This window comes from Heterocephalus glaber, unplaced genomic scaffold, assembly GCF_053883595.1.
Source record: "Heterocephalus glaber isolate CG9 unplaced genomic scaffold, H.glaber_assembly_v1.0 deba00001442, whole genome shotgun sequence".
Lineage (NCBI taxonomy): Eukaryota > Metazoa > Chordata > Mammalia > Rodentia > Bathyergidae > Heterocephalus > Heterocephalus glaber.
In genome coordinates, this window is record NW_028258296.1 from 6,189,833 (window position 1) to 6,215,236 (window position 25,404).

Consider the following 25,404-nt stretch of genomic DNA (forward strand, 5'->3'; position numbering starts at 1 on the left):
ATCTCACCTTTAGCAATATTCAACAACTTAAATTATAAAAGCACAACATCTCCAACAACTATGAATTAAGGTAAACCTGGTGATGCTGTATTGATTTTTAGCTTACCCTTCTGAGACAAAACTTTCCATTCCATGTCTCTATTATCAACTCAGGCTACAGTTACTTTGGAAATTTACTTCTGCATGTAGTGCAGCAATCATGAAGGTTGGCACAGCTTTAAGAATATAAAGATACCAAGGTAAGAGAAAAATATTCCTCATTAAAATGCCCTGTTGGTCAAGAGCAGTTCATGGCACATAGAATTATTTCCTAGATCTAAAGTTTGGATTGGTGAGGATAATCAATCACTTGTGTAATCAAATCTATTAAATCATATAACAAAGCCAACTTATCAATCCAAGGAATTTATAGTTGTCTAAATTAGTAAGTTTTTCAGGAGATGAGACCTCTCAAAGTCTTGACATGTATGCAGTACCATCTAGCCCAGAAACATTGGCCTTAGATCTCCCTGAAATGGTAGAATAAAATTAATAAAATAAAGGAATAGTGATATTTGAATGAATTGTTTCATATCTGTGCTTTAGACAGAGAAAAAGAAGGCAGAGAGTACTTATATTAGGACAGCAAAAATTTTTGCAGAGGTTTTGGTACCAATTCTAGAAAAAAATTCTCCTATCATGAAGAAGTATGGGTTGGCAGAGGTGCAGAAGACATGGGTTCAATCCGTATGCATCCAAACCCACCCTGGATCTATGAGAATTGGTGTGTGACATCTGAGATTCTATCTACGTTAACATGTGGTTGATGAAATGAACTGAGTACGTTTTCATGTTCATTCATGGACTGAAATATTTCCTACATCATGTGATTTACCTGCTCTTTAAGTTGTGATTTCAACCCATCTTTCAAACCTTGCATTCATGGTGCCCTTAGGATGTTACCGAACAATAATAGAAGAAGAATATTGAATAATTATAGAAGAATATTTACCAGGGTAGGTAAAATCAGAGAGGAAAGTCAAGAGCTCTGTATCTCTGGTGGACCTATGAACCGTGGTTCTGGGTGTGTTAGACGTCATGAAAGCAGAACCAGGCCCGCAGACCCCTGTGGAGATTTAAATGGAAGTGGAGAAATTATCACTGGTGGTTGGACTAGATGGCATGTGAGATAGGCAGTCAAGAATCACTCTTTGTTTTCTAACCTGAGCAACTAGAATGGAGTTGTCGTCCACTGCCCTGAAGAACACTGCAGGAGAGACAGTGTGTGCTAATGCTTGGTCTTGTGAAATAATCTGCGCATCTTCTCATATTCATCCATGGCTTGGAGTAGTCTCAGCACCATCAATTATCATCGCTTGAAATACTCCCTTCAGGGCCAGGGATTTAGCTCAGTGGTGCTGGCACCTGCCTCGCAAGTGCAAGGTCCTGAGTTTGATCCCCGGTTCCAAAAAAAAAAAATACTCCCTTCAAACTGACTTTCAAGGCATCTGTCCCTGGTGTCACCTATAAAGAATAAAGCAAGCCTAGAGATGTAGAAGTAGCTAAAGTGAAAGACTTTCAGCTCAAGAAAAACATTGAAATGTGTGACTTTCTTTGGTAAGGAATTTCAGGATAATGGTAGGGTTGCTCTTATGAAAAGTCAACTGATCTTTCCTCCTAAAGTGAACTTCAATTTGAATAATCTTCAAGACAATCATGGACTTTGCAGAGTTTTTGCATACAAGCAGACAACAGTTTGGTTCTGTGGAATTTGATTATAAACTGTTCCAGAGATAAAGCATTGGCAAATGGCAAGGCCTATAGAGGTCGCACAATGCATAGGCCTAGACCTGATAATTTTATTTAGAAGATAGGTGGAGGAAGTGGATTGTAAATCTGTGCAAGTAATGATGGTAATGAAGAGCCACATTCTGTATACTTGACTTTAACATTTGTGAATAATAAAGTAGATAAATAAAAAATTAAAAAGTTCCAGAACTCTCTAGCATATTTTAATTTATTCTCTTTGGTCAGAGCTATGTAACACAGGCATCCCTAGCTGCAGGAATGACTGGGATTTTACTTTATTTTATTTCTTGTTAGCTGAGGACATTGATCTTCCAAATAGAGTAATCTCTTTCAGTAACAGAGAGAAGAATAGGCGATTTCCTAGAGAACCAGCACTAGCAGTGTCTGACGTATATGCTGATTTTTACATATGTAAATTTACTGAGTTAACTATTCATTTTCTTTGCAAAAAAGGATTGAAATACCAGCAATGAAGTCCAGCTAGTATTTGAGAAGTTGCCAATGGAGATACTTTTTTATACACAGCATGTTTTGTTGCAGTGAAAGGTAGCAAAGAGAAAGGTGGACCACTGAGTTTTTATTCTTTTTCTTTTTAATGTAGAATGGACTGTGGGGGCATGTTTGCCATCCCCTTAGAACTAATGTCTCATTCTAATCCTTTGTTTTCACAGTCCGCTCATTGAGAATAATTCACGGTAAATGAACTAAAAAAGATAAATGTTTCAACACACTTACTCTTTCTTAATAGAAAACGGAAAATGCATTTTAGTTACCAGAATCACCATTACTCAAGATACCCTTAAACATGGTGATGTATACAAAGTTCTCAGAACAGGATGTTTATATTTGTTATGCAATAAATAAATCATGCTACTTAATTTTTTTATTCTCACCAAGTCCTGTGAGAATGGAGAAAACAAATTTGAAGTAAGATTTTTTTTTCAGAAACTGAAATCAGAGATAAAGAAATTATTCAAACATTTTAGGTAGGTCACGTGGGACTCAAATAATGGTCTTTAGCTTGGTGTACAAGATGTGATCAAAAAGTGCAGTGAAAGTTTACATTTATAAAGACGATGACGGTAAAAGATACTTGGCCATTTAATCCCCCTCACAATACTATCCCTAGTTTCAAACACACTCATTTCATCATTCTTGCCATTTTCTGAGGCAATTTTGGAAGTCATCTTTCCTGAGTGTCTTTAATTATGCTGCCATGGCTGCCTTGATATCCTGAATTGATTGAACACATTTCCCCTTGATGGTCATTTTGACTCTGAGTAAGAACCAAAAGTTCATCAGTGCCACGTTTGGTGAATAAGGTGAATGAGGACACTCCTGAATGTTTTTATGAGGCTGCCTTTCCTTTAGAGGGCGCTTGGCAGCAGCATTCACTATCTCTTTTTATTATACCTTATAAAGACAGAAAAGAGGACTTGCTTTAGAAAGTGGCAAGAACAATGGGATAAGATGGGACAAGTGTGCTCCAAGTGAGGAGGAGTATTGCGAGGGAGATTAATGGCGATGTATCACTCACTGCAATCAATTTTCTGAAGCTTTATCATTCACTATATATTCTGATTACACCTCCCACATCATTTTGAGGAGCAAAATGCATATTTTTTGCATAATCTCCATTGCTGTGCTTCTCATCTTTCCTCTTGTTCCTCTGTTTTCTCTTTCCTGGGAGGACAAAGTAGGAAAAAGAGAGCCTTCTGGCCTCTGGCCCCTCATCTTTCAAGACACATGCTAATTGACAATTTATGTCCATCTACATTTCTCTGTGACACACATTAGAAAATTTCTGTATTTGCTTCTTTTTAAATGAATGCCTTTCATTTAGGAGCACTAACTTGTCCCCTTGCCAGTCTGATGAAAACATTCTAACCTGCGGCTGCACGCATATAATCATTTTTTTTTGAAAACCTTATCTGTGCTCCTGCCATTTATTTCTTTTTCTTTCATTATATTAGCTTATCATGAAAAAATTACATTTGTATTTTATCTTTTGATTCCAGGAGCTTTCCTGATTGGGATTGTGTTAACCTGTATATCTTGCTCAAAACACTATATTCTTTGGAAACCATCTAATGTATAATCTCAAAAAGGACCCACTAATGAACTAAAGATTGACACACTAATTGTTGATCCGATGGGAAAAACATTCAGGGGGTGAAGGGTGTGAATTTCTCTTGTTTCGATAGTAGCAATCAAAACTCTAATTAAAATTAAGCACTCAATTGCTTTCTAAATGATTCTGGTGACTTCATTAATCTCCAATGATGAGTTACCTCTCTAATATTTAATATCTTGACAAGGCAAGCCACATATTACCAAGCACGAGTCAAATTTCTGTCTGCCTTTTGATATTTCTGGACACCAGAAACCCCTCACTTCTCTTGTATGAGGGGCATATTTTCAGACACAGTTCATGTCCTAAATAGGCCGAACACTTGTCTAACACTGCAAACTCCCAGAGGGCAGACATCAGTGGCAGCTATAATGCATTTTGGCTCACTTGAAGGAGCACTAAGAGGAGGTGATGAAGTTGTTCATCAACTCTCACAGGCATTCAGCTGGAACTCCTTGGATTGGAAGCTGAAGAAACTGCCCTCAGAGATTAGTAGGATCTCTTTCATCCCTGAGGTGAGAGCTGCCCTCCTGTAAGGATCGTGATTCTAAAGAACAATTTTATTGTAACACATCCAGAAGTTGCTTTCCTCACATCGCCCTGTCTTTGCAGAATCTGATCACATCCCCATCTCACTCCTAATCTTTATGTCTAGCCTTATTTTCCTTCTTGTGATCCAGACTCAGCCATCTAATTAAATCCTATACATCACTTGAGTAACTAAAAATCAAGGCTGACTAACATTTTCAATGGCCATTTTCTTTACTTCAAATATGCTCATCTTTAAGGGATCTGTTATCCACATCCAAATATTGAGAATCCTTTCTCATTGTCTTTGTTTCCTTCAGCTTCCATATTCAATCAATGACCAGGTCTTGATTCTTTTATCTCTTAGCATTTCTCTATCCTATCTTTTACCTCATTTCTGACATTCTTTTATTAATGACTTTTCCATCTGCTGTAGTTGGGTTTGAAATATTTCCCAAAGACTTGGCTCCCACCTGTGGCTATTGGGTGGAGGTGGAACCCATGTGATGTGAGAAGGGCCTATGGGGAAGGGATTAGGTTATTGGGTACGGGCTAGAGGAGGGGACTTTGGGAGCCATTTTTCCTTTCTCTTTGCTTGCTTCCCACCTGTACTGAAGAGAGCAGACTTCCCTTGTGACATGTTCCTTCCATGTGCACTCTGCTGGCACAGGTCCAAAACAACAGGGCCAAGCATCATGGACTGAAAACTTTGAAACCATAAGCTAAAAATAAACCTTTCCCCTTTAAAAACTGATTATCCCAAGTGTTTTGTCACAATGATGGGAAGTTGACTAATATAATTCAAAGCTTGGTTTTGATAGCTGCCTCCTAAGCATCACTTTACTTTTCCTAATAATAATTCAAATATTGTATTTCTGTGCAATCCTCCTCTTAAGATGACAGTAATGCAGGATAAGCTTCTCAATTGCAGGAGTAAATCTGATAGGCCTGATAGTGACTCTGTACACTTTATCCTAGTGATTCAGTTCAAGAAACTAGGCTGAAAGACTAGATAAAGACACATGGTCTATTTTGACAGTGAGATGCAAAACAGTGATTGCTGGGAAACTGTAGTGATGCTTTGAAGCCTGGCTCCATTGATCCCTGTGAGAGAAGCCAGCCGGGGGATGACACAGAGCCCAAGCAAGAGGAAAGAAGTGGATTTAGAGCAATTACATTATGCCATCTTTGAAGCCCACCCTACTGCTCTACTTCCATCACAGGAAGCAATGCATTTGCTTAACCATTAACTGAATTTGACTTGGAGTTGATCTCAGTTGCAACATAGAGATCTCTGACTATGCTGGTCACAGTGGTCTTACAACTCCATCATCTATGATCCAAGCTTCTATAGCTGACCACTAACTTTCCTGACATGGTGAGCTTTCAAAACCCCCACAAATGCATTCATGTGCTCCCTGCATCATCCTCTACTACAGTAACCTCTTATCTTCTGAATAAATTAAACCTTATCAGTATGACACATGAGGTCCCATACGATTTGATTTTAATTCTATGCCACAACCCTGCTCAAATAATTTCAGCTCCTAAGATAGAAGAAAATCATTATCACTCACCTCTCTGTCTTTGCACTCATGACTTCATCATCTTAGAATTCAGTTTGGTTCCATTACATTCAGCCACCAACTACTTTGAACCTACATCGTACCCAAATATCTGTATGTTCTGGCAGAGCTCTTTTCTCTCCCTCTTTCCCAGTGCTCCTCTGTGGCAAAACCTTTCTGTTCCTCATTAAGCCTTCTTGTCTCTTCTCTTTTGTTTCATGCCTTCCTTCTTGTTAACATTTATCACATTATTTCAATAGGTTATTATAAGTAGTCTCTCCTTAGCTCTTCCCTTAAAGGCAAGGGCTACTTCTTACTTATCCTTTATATTCCCAAATTCCTAGCATTGAGATTGGTATATTGACTTCCTCACAGAATTAAGTAAATAAGCAGAAAGCCAGAAGATTCAAATTGAGAAGCACAGTAAATATCCGCTAATCTTAAAGGTGAGTGAGTGAGGTGACTACTGCCTGATGAAGTACAGCACCTGAGCTCCAGGTAAGAGAGGTCACAGCAAGTGAGCGGTCCAGGATGACTGGAGAGAACAGATGGGCCAGGGGACCACTCCCATCCCAGCTCACTGGGTCATGGGCAGCAGGTAGAGAGTTCTGTTGCCAGCACTTCTGAGGTTTGTGCAAGGGAAGGAAGGAAGGAAGGAAGGAAGGAAGGAAGGAAGGAAGGAAGAAAGGAAGGAAGGAAGAAAGAAAGAAAGGAAGAAAGAAAGAAAGGAAGGAAGGAAGGAAGAATACAAGAAGAAAAGAGAAGAAGCAAGTCCAATATGGCAGCCAATATGGTGGACATCTCATCTGTGGACTAGATATGCCAAGGCCTGATGTCATTCTCTGATTTATTCCAACCTCATTTAGAAGTGAGCAAACCAAGACCAGGACCAAAACAAAGTTCCCCATAAGAGACCCCTCAGCTCAGGGTCTGTGCCTTTCCTGTACACTCGTGTGACCCCCAGGCCCCTCGCTGAGTGCTCTGCAGTGGCCTTAGTCTGCCCCGCCCCCATTTTTAGGGCCTGCTGGCTGCACACAGAACATGCTCTCATCCTTTGTCCATCAGAGGACCAGGTGTTTGGTGCTCTGTGAGTGAACACGGAAAGAAAATCGTGCTCCTCAACATTAGACTCTTGGCGTTTCAACCACCTTCAACATGGCCCATGGGGCCCTGAGTACAAACTTCTCTGCTGAGTCTTCAGAAACTGGGGATGGGGAAGATCCTAAAACACAAGAATTTTGTAGATCACAACCTCTACCGCAAATCCTACAGTTCAAGTAGAGGAATAATGTCTTGTGTTAGGCAAAGAGGAAAGGGCATTGGGTATAGAGGAGGACACTGGAGCTTCCTAAAAGGAATGAGAGAGGAAGGACGTATGATTTTGGTAAGCAGAGACTTACTGCTGTCTGGAGAGTTGGAGCGCTGTCTCCACAAGCCTCGGCTGTGCCCTCGCGGTGCTCTGCCGCTTTCATTTCTGTCTCCGTGGCCATCTCTGTACTCACCAGTGCTGCTGGAGGTCTCTTCTTCAAAGCTCAGCCCGAGGACTGGGGCACAGGGTCTCCAGATGCAGCCATTGCACTTCCAGCTGATGTTCTAGAGTTGGGAGAACAATAAAAAAATACAAGCAAAAACAGGAAAAAAAAAAACCCCTCCAAAACAAACAAGTCAATCAAAAATGCCACCAACAAATTGGATGTACCTGGAGGTTCTGTGAGCTCAGAAGGCTCCTACTGGTTTTCTGTAACTGCCGAATTCCACCTCCATACAAATCCCAGACAGTTGTAAAAGGAGATCGCTCCTCTCCACAAGGGCAGATTCTTAAATTTGCATAAGAATTCTCTCTGTTTGGAGCACTGAGGAAGCAGCGTGGTTGCACATTTACCCAAGCTCTGAACTATAGCACTTGGTCCTTGGAAAGCATGTGAAGCCAGTTGGTAATTGTGCAATAACAGTACTATTATGTACCTGTTATGTTCCAGGCTTTTTATGCCGTTATTTCTCTGGCTCCTAACAAGCTTTCAGCGTGGGTGTTCTTGTTTCCCATTTACATATGAAGTGAGAAGGACTCAGAGGTTGAGGGACTGAGTGTCACACAGCCAGAATGTGAAGTAACTGCAAATTGAGTCGGGCCATAAATGACTTTGTGAAACCAGAGTTCTTTCTATATTAACCTGCACAGGAAGAGACAGACAAGGACTCCAGGTCAGAATCCCAGAGTTGGGGATGGCTCTGTCATTCACAAAAGGCGAGGTTCTGATCATGACACTCATTTCCTCTGATCCTAAACTGAAAATGAGGCTGATCATAGGCTCTCTGTTCCCCACTTTACACTGTTGTGGTGCTCAGTAAAATTACAGTGTCTACATCAGAATAACAGCATAAGCTATTAGTCCTTGAAATTATTTGGGGCATTGCACTTGGTAGGAAGTACTAGGACCGTTCTCAGTCATTTCCTCTTTGAAGGTGGTTTTTAATGGTTAAGGGCACAGCCTTCAGAATCAGATGTATCTAGGTCCCAGTCCTGGCTTTGCCTATTTTGTATAAGCTATTGTAGACAAAACAAATGCCTTTCAGAGATGTTCAAATCTTAATGGTCAGTACCTGGGAATATGTGAGGGTGCAGGGCGTTTCAGCCACTTTCCACATCACTGGGACAAAATTCCTTTATTTTGGCTCACGACTTTTAGAGGTTTCAGTTTGTAGATGGCTGGCTCCAATGCAGGACAGTCATGGTGGAAGGGTTTGACCCAGGAAAGCTCCTCACATCGTGGTGGCAGAAGCAGAAAGAGAAGGGAGGAGCTGGGGAGGGAGATGAAGCCTTCTAGGTCACACGCCCAATGACATCTAACCAGACCCCAGGTCCTAAACAGCAAGTCAGCAATGAAGGCACCTGTGGATTAATCCACTAATGAGTACAATGCCCTCTTGATCCAATCACCTTCCAAACACATGTGGCTTTTCGGGGACACCAAGATCTAAACCACAACACATGGTGAAAGGGAATTGAGGCAGCAAATAGAATCATTGTTGCTATTCAGCTGATGTTGAGATTATCCTATATTATCCAGGTTTTAAAAATCAGTATAATCATAGGGCCGGGGATTTAGCTCAGTGGTTCCGGTGCCTGCCTTGCAGCGCAAGGACCTGAGTTCGATCCCGGGTACCAAAAAAAAAAATCAATGTAATCATAACAGCCTCATAAGAGGAAGAAGGAGGCAGAAGAGCCAGAGAAGGAGCTGTGACCATAAATGAAGAGGTTGGAGTGACAAGCATGAGTCAGAGATTGAAGAGGGGAACCTTGAGCTGGATGATAGTCTCTAACAGGTGGAAAAAGCAAGGAAACAAGCTTTTCCTTAGATCCACCAGAAAGAAGCTCCATGCGTTTTAGCCCAATGAGACCCATTCTGGACTTCTGATCTCCAGAACTGTGGGAAACTCTGTTCGAAGCCACTAAGTTTGAGCCAATTTATTAGAGCAGCCATAGGAAAATCATTGACTTGGCCCTAATCCTCATCTGCTCAGAACCTTATGTGTAGGACAAAGTAAATGAAACTGAGTAGTAACAACCAGCTTTATTATTATGATTAACATCACATAGTCAATGTGAGCTAGCAATAGTTTTGATGAGACACAGGACTCTGCCTTTCTCAGAACTGTGGTGAACCCACATGTTCCATTTTCCTGCTTACCTGGTGCTACCTGCCCAGTAGCTCTGGGCAGAGCAAACTGGAAATAGAGCTGAACTCCCTCTACACGTTGCCAGGTCAACTGACTGAGGTTCCTGCCAGAAATACCTGTTGCCTAGTTAAGGGAGTGTTCCCTGCTTTGGGAGCCTAGGCAACTGCTTATGTGAAACTTTCTGGCTTCCTGGGATTGCAAATTAAATGTCAGGGAAGATAGAAATGCAGGAAAAGGCTTCCAAGAAGCAGTGTAATGAATTAAATCAGGAGAAGGATCTCTGTTGGGCTGAGGAAGCCCTTTGAGACGCCATTAGTGGGCAAGTCTTAGACGATGGTATTCACCTCCATAGCTCCTCACAGCTCATACTGAAATTGGAAGTTGAGCTGAATGGAAGCCATACATCTCTTCTCTCCTGTGTCAGGTCAGCAGTCAGAAGAGCCCAGGTTTGTGCCACTGATAAGTTTATACACCTTCTCTTTGAGTTTTACTTCCTCATCTGTACTATGGCACAAATAGAGTAATAAAGGACACTAATAGAGTTTAAACATGACAATGATAACTAACACTCATTGGGGACTTGCTGTATGCAAGGAATCATTCCAAGTTTTTTGTACATAGTATCTCATTTAGACTTCTCAATATCACCACAGGCATTCCAGTTTTACTGCTGAAAATCACTGGGGCATAGGGAGATTGATTTCCAAGGTCTCACCATAGTAAGTGGTGAAAACTTTTTTTTGAAAACTTTTAACCAACATATTCAATTTCCTCCATAAGATTTGACACTTAGCATGGAAAACTCAATACTGTGAACTGAGGCATATATACCATGTTTTTTGTGTGTGTAACTGTTAGAGTTAATTACAAAGATTGTAGAAAATACAATGACAGCATTTCAATAGGTTCTGTAAGTTCTAGTTTTCCTCTTGCAGTTCTAGCTTGCCTGATTTCTGCAAGAGCATCCCACCACTTCCTGTGTGTTCTTGGACCTTGCAAGGCTGTGTGAGTGACAAACCAGAGCACAGAATACCCCGAGGGAGCCCCAGCAGCTAACCTGAAGGCTGTCAACACGATGCCCATCCCTCACACCCCTATACAACTCCCTGTCCACATATATTTTATTCAAGCTCTTTCAAAATACTTGCTGTTCCCTAATTACTGTTCATCTAGACACATTAGCATATGTCTTCCTCTGTACCTAGAATACTCTTACTCCCTTGAAATGCCAGGTGAATCCACACAGATCCTCAAAACTTAGTGCCTGGCTGGGTGCACCATTTTAAATGAACATTAGATGATGCATCATGTAAAATGAGTGGGTTAAAATAACATCTTTGCACAAAAGAAATAGTCCATCATTTGGTGAATGCAGTTTTCTTATATGCACAAGTCCCTTGCTCCTTACTTTATTCATGCAAGCCCCTCTTGGCCATTTCTTACCTCACTTTTATGTTTCTGTTTGGTACGTAGCTCAGGTTCTCCTGATTGACTCCAGAGGCCTTCCTAGAGGCATCATTTTTCCTCTTATTACACTAAACCATCACAGTAACATCTTCTGGTCCTGGGGCCTCCTCTTAACAAGGCTGGAGGCTAAGACCTAACATTTTATATCATGGGGCACTTTCTTTTGAGAAGCCTTTCTGATCTCTTCAAGAAAAGATCTCTCTTACCTCCTAGGGAGGCTGTTAAATGCTTTATTATGGGATCTTCTTATTAGGGTGAATATTGTATACCGATTTTGTAGCCAAATCAGACTGGCTTTCCAGAAGGCAGAAGTAATGTTCTTCTAGTTATTTTTCTTCAGGCCTTGTCACTTAGTCTAGAGTAAACTACGTAACCTTCCCTTACTTCATTTTCCTAAACTAAAACAAACAGAAGAGCAAATATAATAATAATATCCTGCAGACTGATGAAGATTAGAAAACATAGAAAAAGTGCCCTGTACAACACATAGTAAGAACCAATATTTGGTAACCAATACTGCTATCTTAATTTATGGAGACACTGAATAATTTCCTCAAGAGTGGAGATGAAGGAGAATAAAAGTATCAGCCTTTGCTTTCTCCAAGTTGTTCTGACACCACAGCTGATCCAGCATTCGCTATAGCTATAGCCCGAACTACAAGGCTGAAGCATGCATGCTTGCACTATGAACTTGTCTATTATCGTATCAGTGGGTGGATCCTGGGAACCTATTAACCCACTGAATTTCAGCCTTCCTTGGCCCGTATCTGTGGTGTCTGAACTTTACCTTGTATTCTTATTGGCTCTCTAGGCTTTCTAATCAACCCTGCCCAAGCTCTTGCCCACACGCTAGTGACATCTCATCTGAAGTTTGCCATATCTCTTCTCTGAACACAAGATCTGGTCTCTTCTAGGTCTTGGCCAATAACCTGTGCTTGCTTTAGTCTTGAGCCCAATTATTTAAACTATGTCCAAGAAGAGCACAATTCTGCAGACTAGTTTGGTTCTGTAGCCCTGACTCCATCCTCTACACAACTATTGGCATTTCTAAAGTTCCAGAATTTCTTAACAACTCATGAATTCACTTGAGTTGTAAGAGGGATGACTCATGTTTTTGCAAGGGTAGAAAACTAATGACAAGGAGCTGGATTCTGATGTTCTGTTCCTTCCTTCTCAAGCCAATTTATAAATTCTGATGATGCATGTATTGGCAAAGGTTCTTCCTGCACTTTAATAAGCCCTATCTCTATGTGCTTAGAGACTATCACTATGTCTTACAAAAAGGGCAGTTGTTTGATGAAGCTCCTCCAATTTCTTATTTCCTTCAAATGTCTTTTAAACATTGAGAGAAGAAACTGTGCCTGCTCAGAGATCTGGATGTTGATAAGCTATTAGCTTGAAAATAATTCGTGGTGTGTACTCTTCATTAATTCTACCCTTAACATCCACCTGCTACCTCCCCAAGTTGCTACTATCAAAGAAGATTTGTGACATAAATATTCCTATAAGGGCCTTCATATAAAACAAAGAGATATGACTAAATTAAAAGAAGCGAGTGTCCATCTAGGCACACCTTTCCCTTTTCTTTCTAAAGACACTTTGAATACCACAGGACAATTTCATCTTTTGGCGCACTGTTCAATCCATGGTTGGCTTTTATCCAAGGTGCCAGGGGGGAACCAAATTTTGTCTGCAGTTATTGTATTCCTCCTTCATTGGAAAATTCTAAGGGATTTTTTCCTCTAAGCACTAAGTTCCCAAAGACCTTAATAAGTAGTACCTTCAATTTTTCCTTAGGAAATTAAATTGAGAACTGGACTATGTGACTTACCATTGCTTAAACACTTCAGCTTGTGCCCCTCCTGATAAGAATGGAGGCAAACTATGAATCATCAACAATAAAAGGCAGACTTGAGTAGCTACATGTAAGGACTCGAATGGGTAATATTGAAGTTTTATAAGATTTATAAAACTGTGTTGGGGAACTCTCTCTATATGAAAAGGTAATCAAAATGTGTGGTAAATGTTTAAATTGAAAAATAAACATTACAGTAAAGGACACATCACCATTAATTTCCCTTAAAATTCTTCCTGTCACTTCATGCACACTTATCCTATCCCTCTTGCCACTTTCTGAAGCAGTTCCAGAAATCCTTTCAGAAGTATCAAAACTATGGTGAATGCTGCTGCTGAGTGCCATTCAATGGAAAGGCAGGTTTGTAAATACATTATAGTGTGTCTTCATCCATCTTATCTACTAGATTTTGCACCATGTGACTTCTGGCTTTTCCCAAAGGCAAAATGACCATGAAAGTGAAATGTTTGGGATTGACTCAGGCCATCGAGGCAGCCAGGACAATACAACTGAAGACACACAGGAAAGAGGATGCTAGAGCTTCTTTAGAAAGCGACAAGAATGATGGGATACGTGTGTTTGAAGTGAGAGGAGTATATTGAAGGGAATTAGTGGGAACGTACCTTTTGATGTAAATTTTTTTTAAAAATGTAAACATTCACCATATTTGTTGATCACACTTCATGTATTAGTCTATTCACTCTAACTTTAAAATTATTGGATGCTCCTTTCCGTATACATCTTTGTTGGATGCTGAATTCACATTGTATTCCCAACCTCTATACAGTTTTATCTTCTCTGATGCCCTTGATATCATGATGACAAGGAAACCAAGATAGTCTTCAGTTCTTTGTTTTCTCATGCTTTTAGTTAGTCACCAATCTTATTTGATGTGTATCTCTAGTTTGCATTCATTTCTCCCAGTGCGTGACACATAGATTCTTCTGGTTACATGACTACTATTCTTTTTCAGGGATTGGCACAACTGATTATGAGCCATGTGCCAACTGTTTGTGTTAATAAAGTTTTATTGGAACACAGTGATATCCATTTGTTTCTGTGTTGTTTGTAACTGCTTTGGCATTACAATGGTAAAGTGGAGGAATTACAAAGCCTCAAATATTTACTCTGTGGCTCTTTGCAGAAATGTTTGCCTACCCCATTCTAGTACATACCGATCACCTGGGTAATTGTAAACAGTCTTCCACCTGGTTTCCCTGCTACTACTCACTCTAATACCAGCCAAGCAAGTATGGAGTCAAAGAATTTAAAATTTCTTTATTTCTCAAATTCCAGCAAATTTCTTGTGCTTTTTAAGAACCAGATTACTTAAACCATTCTTTGGCACAAATTTAGGCACTAGAGATACAATAGTTAAAAATAAAAGTCAAATTCTTGCCCTCACAGCTTTCTTTTATTCTATAGAAGAACAGATAGGCCAGTGAGCCAGGAATAACACAGCAGAGTGACCAGTGCTGTCACAGATATGACAGCTTACAGGAGTGCCTACATTTAAATATTATCTCCATCATATACCAACTGTGCAATTACAAAAAATGTACTTGCTTTTTGTCTCACTTTTCTTATTGCCACTGTGATTTTGATGATGAAATGGAATCTTTCATGTCAGGGGCATATGGCTATATGTCTGGCACATGCTCAGTATATTTAAACAATAGTTGTAGGGAATGTGAGCCTCTTTGGAGATATTGAGCAAGAGCATTTCAGTTAATTTTAACATCAGGGATTGACTGGTGTAACCAATGTTTATACTTAAATTCAAGTCTGGGTCAGCAACAAGAAAAGGAATTGTGTTCTGGGGCCACAATTGAGAGGAGGATGTTTCCTAACTCCTTGAATGTTAAATAATTGTTTTCATCTTGGTGCTTCCCACAGTACTTTGTTTACACTGCTAATACAGCTATTATCACATCACATCTTAGTTGTCTTTTTGAAAGTATAAGCTACACTTATATTTTCATCTTTTTTTCCCATTAAGTTTATTGGTACATTTTATGTACACAATACAGTTATATTCATCATTGGGATCTTGTACCATTACATGAGGATCTTGGTTCTTAATTTTTTCCCCTTCTCCTGCCCTCCCTTCACCCCCTCCACCCTTCCCTATTTGCAAAGACTTTGTTTCCATTTTTTTCCTTTTCTCATATTTTTTCTTTTCCCTTCTTTTCTTTGCCCTACCCCTCCCAATTCCCCTGCTCCTTTAGACCTTTTCTTCCTATTACACAATATCAATTATACATTTTTAAAATTACAATATCAAGATCTAGGAGACATTACCACAGATTTTACAGAATTTAAAAGGCTATAGAAAGCATGTTACAAAAATCTTTTTTGAAATAAATTTGACAACTTCTAAGAAGTACCTTGGAAGACAAATTAATGAAACTAACTCTGGAGGAAATATAAAATTTGAATAGCACCTATTAAAGAAAGTATATTCCTAGCTTGAAAACCTACCTATATGACAACCACAGGCTCATATAGATCTTAACTGATAAATTATATCAAACATTTAAAGCAGAAAAAAAAGGAACACTTCTCCCCTCATTTTAGGAAATTAACATTGTGCTAATCCTAAAACTGGATAAAGATAATAGAAGAAAAAGGTATGAACATAGATAGACATTTGTTTAATAAAACAAACTATTAGAAGTCAGATCTGGCAGGATATAGAAAGTGGTTTTATTATAGGGATGGCAGTGTTGGTTCAGCATGGGAAGATCCACCCCCAAAAGTCATCATTTTAAGAGAGGAAAGGAAAAAGCCATATGATCCTGTCAGTAGTTGGAGAAAAAGTATTGGACTAAATTCTACAGCTGTTCATGGTAAAAGCTATCAGGAGACTAGAAGTAGAACAGAATCTTCCTAACAGATAAGCCGTGTACTCCATACATCCAGGAAAAACACCTTATATGAATGGAGAAGATACAATACTTTCTCCCTAAGGTAGGGAACAAGGGCAGATATGCCTACTCTTCATCTGTCCATTAAACTTTGAAACATAGGCCCAAACCAAAATAGCCTGGCAATAAAAATAAACAAATAGCATAGGATTTACATTTTCATCTTTACATTCAGGACTTATGAGAGCACTGACACACTATGCAAGTACTCAAAGAAGATTATTTTATCTGAGGAGATGAACAACATGATCTTTTGAATCAAAAGGCCTGGGCTTAATCTCAGCTCTGCCATTAAAAGGGTGAATGACTTCAACACATTAAATTAGTTCTCTGACCCACAGATGACCTGCTCTCAAATGTAAAAAGAAATACCTGCCATATAATCGTGGAGGATTTAACCAGAGACCATTGGTAAATGTTCAATTTTTCAACACATAGTGTCACTGTTAATGAAATCCTTATTAATTTGGACCCAGGATACTATCACAAATCTTTTAGGAGTAAAAGAACTGAACAGTTGAGAGATACCAGCTGACTTCACAAATGTTTAGTCTCAGCAAACCCAGAAAGATATCCAGGAAAATATGCCCATATCTTTTCATCTCATCAAATGAATAGATGTTGAATGTCTACTCTGCGGTGGGTAAAAATGTCAGGAAATCAAAACATGCTCAGTCCTAGCTGTCCTGGAATGCATATGGTCTAACACAATATGACATCTTCTGTTACATGTTTGAGAGAGAGAGAGAGAGAGAGAGAGAGAGAGAGAGAGAGAGAGAGAGAAAGAGAGAGAGATAATATCTATAAGGTAGAGCCAGTGTTGTGTTTTACTAAACTGAACCAACAAAACCTTTGTTTTGATTTTATCATTCCTACTCATAACTCTGGAAGTTGCACACTCTTATTGATCATCACTTCTGGTGTCATTCTCACCAAACGAGACCTACTGAAGACGCTTTTCCTTCCCAATCATAGGTTTCTGTTTCTCTTTACCAATTCCATCTCATTACTCTCACATCTGACAATCTGATGATCAACTAAGTAATAAATTTATATATCCTGGATAAAAGATAAAAGTGAAAGAAATACTATACATTTGATAAGAACAATGGTGATTACCCTTGACTTTCTTTGGACCATCATCCAAGAATTTTATATTACTTTTAGTCCTTATAAAAAATGTTGCAATTTAGGAATCATGAAATTCATTTTACAAATGGAAAACTGAGACTCAGGTTATCCAACAAATCTCATGCATTTGGTAAGCAGCTATGCTGGGATGCTAGTATAGGTCTACCTGCACTTAATCCTATACACTTTCCACGTGCGGTGCTTTCCATGGCAGGCAGAACCACCCCCCCACACACACCCTAATTCCTAGTACCTGTGAATATGTTACCTTATATGGCATTGGGGGGTTAATTTTAAGGTGGAATTATGTGGGTTCCCCGATGTTATCACCAAGGAATACAGTCAGAGTGATATTAGATGAGAAAGACTCAGGGAACACACTCCACATCAGCCCGCTGCAGACAGGCAGGTTTGCCCATGCCCTACCTAGGTCCTCAGTTGCACAGAACACGCCGAATCAGCCCACTGCAGACAGGCAGGCCTGTGCATGCCCTGCCGAGGTCCTGGGTCATGTGGAAGACACCAAATCACCCCGCTGTAGACAGGCATCCACCTGATTCCACACTACAAAGACTCAGAGGACACCAGACCACCAGACCAAGGTACTGAGTCCCACTGTTCCCGGACCAGAGGTAGGGGCGTCTGAGCCATCGTCCCACTGCTCTTGTTCCAGAGGAAGGGGCTTCCCAGTCACCATCCCTCCCACTGCTCCCAGCCCAGAGGAAAGGGCTTTTGGGCCACCTTCTGTCCCACTGCTCCTGGCCCAGAGGAAGGGGCTTCTGGGCCACCATCCCTCCCACTGCTCCCGGCCCAGAGGGAGGGGCTTCTGAGCCACCATCCCACTGCTCCTGGTCCAGAGGAAGGCGTTTCCCGGCCAACATCCCTCCCGCTGCTCTCAGCCCACAGGAAAGGGCTTTTGGGTCACCATCCCTACCGCTGCTCCCAGCCCCTGTCCCACCTCACCCAACTCAGAGGAGGTAATCTGTGCAGGTGCTAACAGCCCCCTGCCCCAGTTGAAACAAGAAAACACGTAAAGAAGTCTCAAAACCAGACTTCCAAATCACCTACAGCAACCCCAAAGGGAAATGAGATGGAACACTCTGATACTCAACCACCTGGACCCACTGAACTGGCAACAAAAGGGGATCTGGAAAAAATGAAATCAGAAATAATTTCTCAGATAACAGGAGAAATTGTGCCCCTAGTGCAAGACATGATTAATAAATCTAGAGAGGAGCTCAGGAACATGATGGAATCCCAACATAAGAAACAAATGGAATCCATGAAACAGATGTAAATAGATTTCCAGGACATGAAAAACTCCATTGAAAGTCTACACAGCAGAATGAGCCAATGTGAGGACAGAATTTCAGATACAGAAGATAAGATTGCAATTAGTGATCAGGAAAAGAAAAATTGCTTCAAAATTATAAGGGAACATGAGAAATCAATCCAGCAGCTGCTATAAGATGCAAAGAAGAATAACATAAGACTGATTGGGCTCAATGAAGAAACAGGAGAGAGTGGAGATGACATAAAAAATCTCTTCATGGAAATAATGGCAGAAAACTTCCCAAGCAGGGGAAAAGAGCTTGACATACAGATAAGTGAGGCATATAGGACTCCAAATAGCCTTGATCAGAAAAAAAATCTACACATAGGCATATAATTGTTAAGATTCCAGAAACACAACAGAAGAACAAAGTTCTCCAAGCAGTCAGAGAAAATAAACAACTCACATACAAAGGAAAGCCCATCAGAATCACAGCAGACTTCTCAACACAAACCATCAAGGCAAGAAGAGCTTGGAGTGACATATTCCAAGCCCTAAAAGAAAACAGCCTCCAACCCACATTGATGTACCCTGCAAAACTATCTTTCAAAATGGATGGAGAAATAAGATACTTTCATGACAAACAGCACCTTAGGAACTTCGTGAATACCAAACCAGCACTCCAAAGAATTTTACACAATATCCTAGAAACAGACATTGAGGATCACAACCCCAGGAAGCAAAGCAGAATGAACCCATCTGGCATGACAAGAAATTAAATGTAAAGGGGGAGAATGAAAAAAAAAAGAAAAAGTCATGGCAATGACAAGTCAATAAGTTTCAGTTATAACCATCAACGTTAATGGTCTCAATTCACCAATCAAAAGAAAGAGACTGGCAGAATGGGTCAAGAAGCAAAAGCCAACAGTATGCTGAATACAAGAAACACACTTCATTCAAAAGAAAACTCATAGACTGAAAGTTAAAGGGTGGAAAACAATACTTCATGTGACAGGAACCCCCAAAAAAGCAGGAGTAGCTATCCTCTTGGCAGATCAAGTAGATTTCAAACCAACACTGATTAAGAGAGATGAAGAAGGACACTACATCCTTGTAAAGGGAACAATCCAAGAGGAAGAGATGACAATCATAAATATCTATGCACCAAACACTAGTGCACCCAACTATATAAAACAAATACTAACGGACATGAAAAGTCATATATGCACTAATACAATTGTAGTGGGGGACCTCAACACCCCACTGTCACAAATAGATAGATCAACTAGGCTAAAAATAAGTGATGAAATACTAGAACTCAATCGAACTCTTGAACAAATGAACTTAACAGATGTTTACAGAGTCTTCCACCCCACAAAATCAGAATACACATTCTTCTCAGCTGCACATGGGTCATTCTCCAAAATAGACCACATACTCACACATAGAACATGTTTAAGTAAGTGCAAAGGAATTGAAGTTATCCCCAGTATATTATCAGACCATAGTGTGATGAAATTGGAGATCCATAGCAAAAGAAACTCAAAAAATTTCATAAACACGTGGAAATTGAACAACACACTTCTGAATAACCAATGGGTCACAGAGGAAATTAAAGAAGAAATCAGACAGTTCCTTCAATAAATGACAATGACAATACAACATATCAGAATCTATGGGACACAATGAAAGCAGTTTTACAAGGGAAATTTATAGCAGTGAATACGCATATTAGGAAAACAGAACGATCCCAATTAAACAACCTGATACTGAACCTCAAGCTTCTAGAAAAAGAAGAGCAGGACAACCCCAAAGCTCATACAAGGGAGGAAATTATAAAGATCAGAGGAGAAATCAATGCAATGGAGACTAAGAGAATGATACAAATATCAATGAAGCCAAGAGTTGGTTCTTCAAAAGAATCAACAAAATTGAAAAACCCTTAGCCAACTTTATCAGAAAAAGGAAAGAAAAGGCCCAAATCCATGCAATTAGGAATGAAAAGGGTGAAACTACAACAGACCCAGCAGAAATCCAGAAGATCATCAATACCTACTTCAAGAACCTATACGCCAATAAGATGGACAACACAGAAGAAATGGACAGATTCCTAGATACATATGAATTACCAAAGTTGAACGAAGAAGACCTAAAAATTCTGAACAACCCAATATTAACCAATGAAATTGAAAATGTAATTAAAAACTTATCAACTAAGAAAAGCCCGGGCCCTGATGGTTTCATTGCTGAATTCTACAAGACATTTAGAGAGGAACTGCTGCCACTACTGTTTAAACTCTTCAGTGAAATTGAAAGGGAAGCAATACTCCCAAATTCATTCCTGGAAGCAAGCATCACCTTGATCCCCAAAGCAGAGAAAGATCCAACTGAAAAAGAGAACTATAGGCCAATCTCACTAATGAACATAGATGCAAAAATCCTTAATAAGATACTGGCAAATAGAATGCAGAAGATCATCAAGAAGATCATACACACTGATCAAGTGGGATTCAGCCCAGGGATGCAGGGATGGTTCAATATACGAAAATCAATTAATGTAATACACTATATCAATAGAGCCAAGGACAAAAACCATATGATTATCTCCATAGATGCAGAAAAAACATTTGACAAAATCCAACATGCATTTATGATAAAAACCCTACAAAAAATCAGAATAGATGGTCTCTACCTCAATCTGATAGAAGCCATCTATGAAAAACCAACAGCCAACATCATACTAAATGGTCAAAAACTGAAATCCTTCACACTAAAATCAAGAACAAGACAAGGATTTCCACTATCACCACTCTTGTTCAATATAGTTCTGGAAACATTAGCCATGGCAATTAGACAAGAGAAAGAAATAAAAGGAATAAAGATAGGTAATGAAGAAGTCAAATTGTCATTATTTGCAGATGACATGATACTCTATATAGAAGACCCCAAGAACTCCACCAAAAGTCTTCTAGACTTAATAACCACATTCAGTCAAGTAGCTGGTTACAAGGTCAACACACAAAAATCAATAGCTTTCCTCTACACCAATGACAGACTCACTGAGAGAGAAATAGGGCAAATAATTCCTTTCACAATAGCATCTGAAAAACTGAAATACCTAGGAATCATCCTAACGAAAGAAATCAAAGACCTCTTCTCTGAAAACTATGGCACTCTGAAAAGAGAGATTGAAGATGATATCAGAAAATGGACAGACATCCCCTGCTCCTGGGTAGGAAGGATTAATATAGTGAAAATGGCCATACTTCCAAAACTGCTACATAGATTTAATGCAATTCCAATTGAGATCCCAGCAGCATACTTCATAGACCTCGAGAAAACAATCCAAAAATTCATTTGGAGCAAGAAGAGACCCAGAATAGCAAAAGCAATTCTAGGTAACAGAGACGTGTCAGGGGGTATTACAACCCCCAACTTGAAAGTATACTACAAAGCTACTGTGATAAAAACAGCATGGTACTGGCAAAGAAACAGGCCTGAAGACCAGTGGAACAGATTAGAAGATGCAGAAACAACTCCAGACACACTCAGCCATCTCATCTTTGACAAAGGAGCCAAACCTCCTCGCTGGAGGAAAGATAGTCTCTTTAATAAATGGTGCCGGAGAAATTGGGTTTCAACTTGCCAAAGACTAAAACTAGACCTATATCTCTCACCATGCACTAATCTCAAATCAAAATGGATTAAAGATCTAAATATAAAAACAGAAACTCTGAACCGGCTGGAACAGAGGTCAGGTAGAACTCTTGAAGACATTGGGGTAGGAAAAGACTTTATGAACAAAACCTCAGTTGCCCATGAACTAACACAAACAACCAACAAGTGGGATCTCTTTTTACTAAAAAGCTTCTGCACAGCAAGAGAAACCACCAGCAGTGTGAAGAGACAACCCACAATGTTGGAAAAAATCTTCACCTGCTCTTCCTCAGACAAAGGTCTACTATCTCGAATCTATAAAGATCTTAAAAAGATCAGACCTCCCAAATTTAAAGACCCAATCCAAAAATGGGCATCTGAAATGAACAGACATTTCTCAGACAAAGAAGTAGAAATAGCAAATAAATACATGAAAAAATGTTCAGCATCACTGGTCATTCGAGAGATGCAAATGGAAACAACGCTGAGATTCCACCTCACTCCAGAAAGAATGGCTGCTATCATGAAATCAACCAATAACAAATGCTGGCGGGGCTGTGGGGAAAGAGGAACCCTGCTCCACTGCTGGTGGGAGTGTAGACTGGTGCAAGCACTGTGGAAATCAGTATGGAGATACCTCAAAGAACTAGGACTGGAAGTCCCATTTGACCCCGCTATTCCACTGCTGGGGATCTTCCCCAAAGAATTAAAAGAATCATACCACAGTGATATATGTGCACCCATGTTCATAGCAGCACAGTTTGTAATAGCTAAAACTTGGAAACAGCCCAAATGCCCATCAACTGGAGACTGAATAAAGAAAATGTGGTTTTTTAATAAAATGGAGTACTACTCAGCCATAAAAAATGAGAAAGTAGAGACATTTATAACTAAGTGGATGCATATTGAGGCCATACTCTTAAGTGAAATAAATAGGACACACATGTGTAAATTCTGAATAATTTCTCTGGTGTGAGACGCTGAAAGTGTAAGTAAGGACTAAAATGTATAATAGGTAATGTGAAATAGGAAGAAAAGGGGCAAAGGGGAAGCAAGTGGGAGGGGTAGGGGAAAGGATAGAAGGGAATGGGATTAATATGAGAAAATGGAAAAATAGGAAGAAAATCTTTGTAAATAACGAGGGCTGGAGGGGTTGAAGGGAGGGCTGGGCGAGGGTGAAAAATAAGAACCAAGAGAGATTATGTAAAGGTGCAAATTTCCAATGATGAATGTTGTTATATTGTATACCTAAAATATGCCAATGATTAGAATGAATAATTGATAATGCAAAATAGGAAGAAAAGGTCCAAAGGGGTAGGGGTAGTGGGAGGGGCAGGGTAAAGGAAAGAAGGGAACGGAAAAATGCTGAGAAATGGAAAAAATGGAAATAAAGTCTTTGTAAATAGGGAAGGATGGAGGGAGTGAAGGGAGGGCTAGGAATGGGGAAAAAATAAGAACCAAGATGCATTATGTAAAGGTACAATTCCCAATGAGAAATGTAATTGTGTTGTATACCTACAATGTACCAATAAAAGAATTTAATACAAAAAAAAAAAGACTCAACCCACCTTTCCTGGCTTTGAGGATGGGGGGAAAGGCCATAAAACAAGGAATGCAGGCAGCCTTAGAAGCAGCAAAAGGCAAGGAAACAGATTCTTTCCTAAGGAACATAGCCTCAGTGACACCTGCACTTTAGCTCAGTGTGATATAAATTTTATGTATATTTCTGGAGAACCCATACTAATCACACTGCAGGGCCATGTGAAACATCGGAACTATAGGTAATACAAATTTATGTGCCTTAAGTCACCAAGTTTCTGTTATAACAGTGATGAATAACTAATGTACCACCTTGCTTTGCAAAAAATAGTTTAAAAATGTATGCCAGGGAATAATTAAGGATTATATTTTATCATCTTATTGAAAAAGACTTCAGAAAATCAGAACTCAGCAAAAGTTATATACTGTGTCAATCTTGGCATATGACCAAGACTTTATGTAGAAGTAAGGAGTTGTGAGGATGAATTTAAATCAAGGATTATTAAAATAGAATGTGATTGCATATTGTGGCTGGGAGTTATGGAGAAAGAAAGAGAAGGGGAAAAAAAGAAAAATCTTTAGACTGTGTGTCACTGAAAAGGAAAAAGCAGGCTCAAATGCTTTATTTTTAATTACAGAGAAGAAGTATGAAAACAGAAATAATCAAGCAGGAAATATCTTTTATCATTCTTTCCAGTTCTAGATCTTTGCATTAAATTAATCCAAGAGGCAAGTTTTTCTTCCCTCTGTGCCTTATCCAAACGATCATTTCAGCTTTTTGAAAAATAAATAATACAAATAGGCTTTGTGGAGAGCTTCCATTCATTCATGAAAATAATAAACCCCTCTGAATTATTTATAAAGCCAATTATTTTTACAAAGACAGGAAATGACAGGTAATGGAACGGGAGGGCTTTGCTGGTAATTTAATTTTTTAAAAAATGCAAACAAATCTGTGCCAGTTTTAAAAACTTAACTCTAAATCTGCAGAAGATTAATATAAATTCATGTAAAGAGCCCAGTCTGGTTTTGTCTCTGGTCAAATGGTGCAAACTTCAGGCAAATCCAAGGTCCCAGTGCACCCTGCAGGACATGCTGGGTGTTCTCAGAATCCAGTGGAAATTTCCACCATCTAGAAAAATTCAGCACTGGCTTACCTTTTCTCCGGAAATGATGAAGTGTTGCCAACAGGAAAGTCTGGATAAGCTGGAAAAGAGGTGAGCTTGTGTTGATGTCTTAACACTGAATCACAACAGACCAGGGAAAAGGCAAAAAAGTGTTTCTCAGTGGGCCAGTTCTGCCCTGCATTTGCCTGTTTCACCAACAATAATGGAAGATGGGGTCAAAGTTGCAAAGAAATAGGAAACCACTTCCTTCTGCTTCTTTCTCCTTTGCTGTAGGAAAATAAGAAAGGGAAGAAGGTGAAGAGGAAGTGGGGAAGGTTTCAAAGACCTAAAATTACTCCCAAACTGGGTGTGATAGTGTACACCTGTGATCCCAGCCCCTTGAAAGCCTAAGGCAGGAGGGTCATAAGGTCTACCCCAGCCTTGGTAATTTAGCAATTTAGCAAGACCCTGTCTGGAAATAAAAAATAAAAAAGGACTGGAGATGTAGCTCAGTGCAAAGGACCCATGGGGCCCAGGGTCCAGGATCCAAGCTCTGGGATGATTTTCACTGCCCTCCTTTTCCAGTCTCCTGCTTTAGGCATAGAAAACCCTAGGAAAACATTTTAGGTGCTAGGAGATTTCTCCTTGAAATGGTGACTGCATTCAGAGATAGTGCAGGAAGGAGAAATGATTCTGTATTTTTCTTGAAGAAAGGGATTCAATGCAAGAAATTATGTGCTTACAAAATAATTAAAAGAA

The 25,404-nt window shown here is 39.6% G+C and overlaps 1 protein-coding gene across 1 annotated transcript in view; it reads right to left on the minus strand.

Annotated features, from left to right (window-relative positions):
• LOC101715876 (uncharacterized) overlaps positions 1–25,404 on the minus strand; it is a 118,507-nt gene that overhangs the window by 58,582 nt on the left and 34,521 nt on the right. The window contains exons 4-5 of the mRNA XM_087212775.1: positions 7,712–7,906; positions 7,413–7,605 (exon numbers count right to left, since the gene is read on the minus strand). Of these exons, the coding sequence (XP_087068901.1) occupies positions 7,413–7,605; positions 7,712–7,906 (388 nt within the window). The remainder of the gene's footprint in view (positions 1–7,412; positions 7,606–7,711; positions 7,907–25,404) is intronic.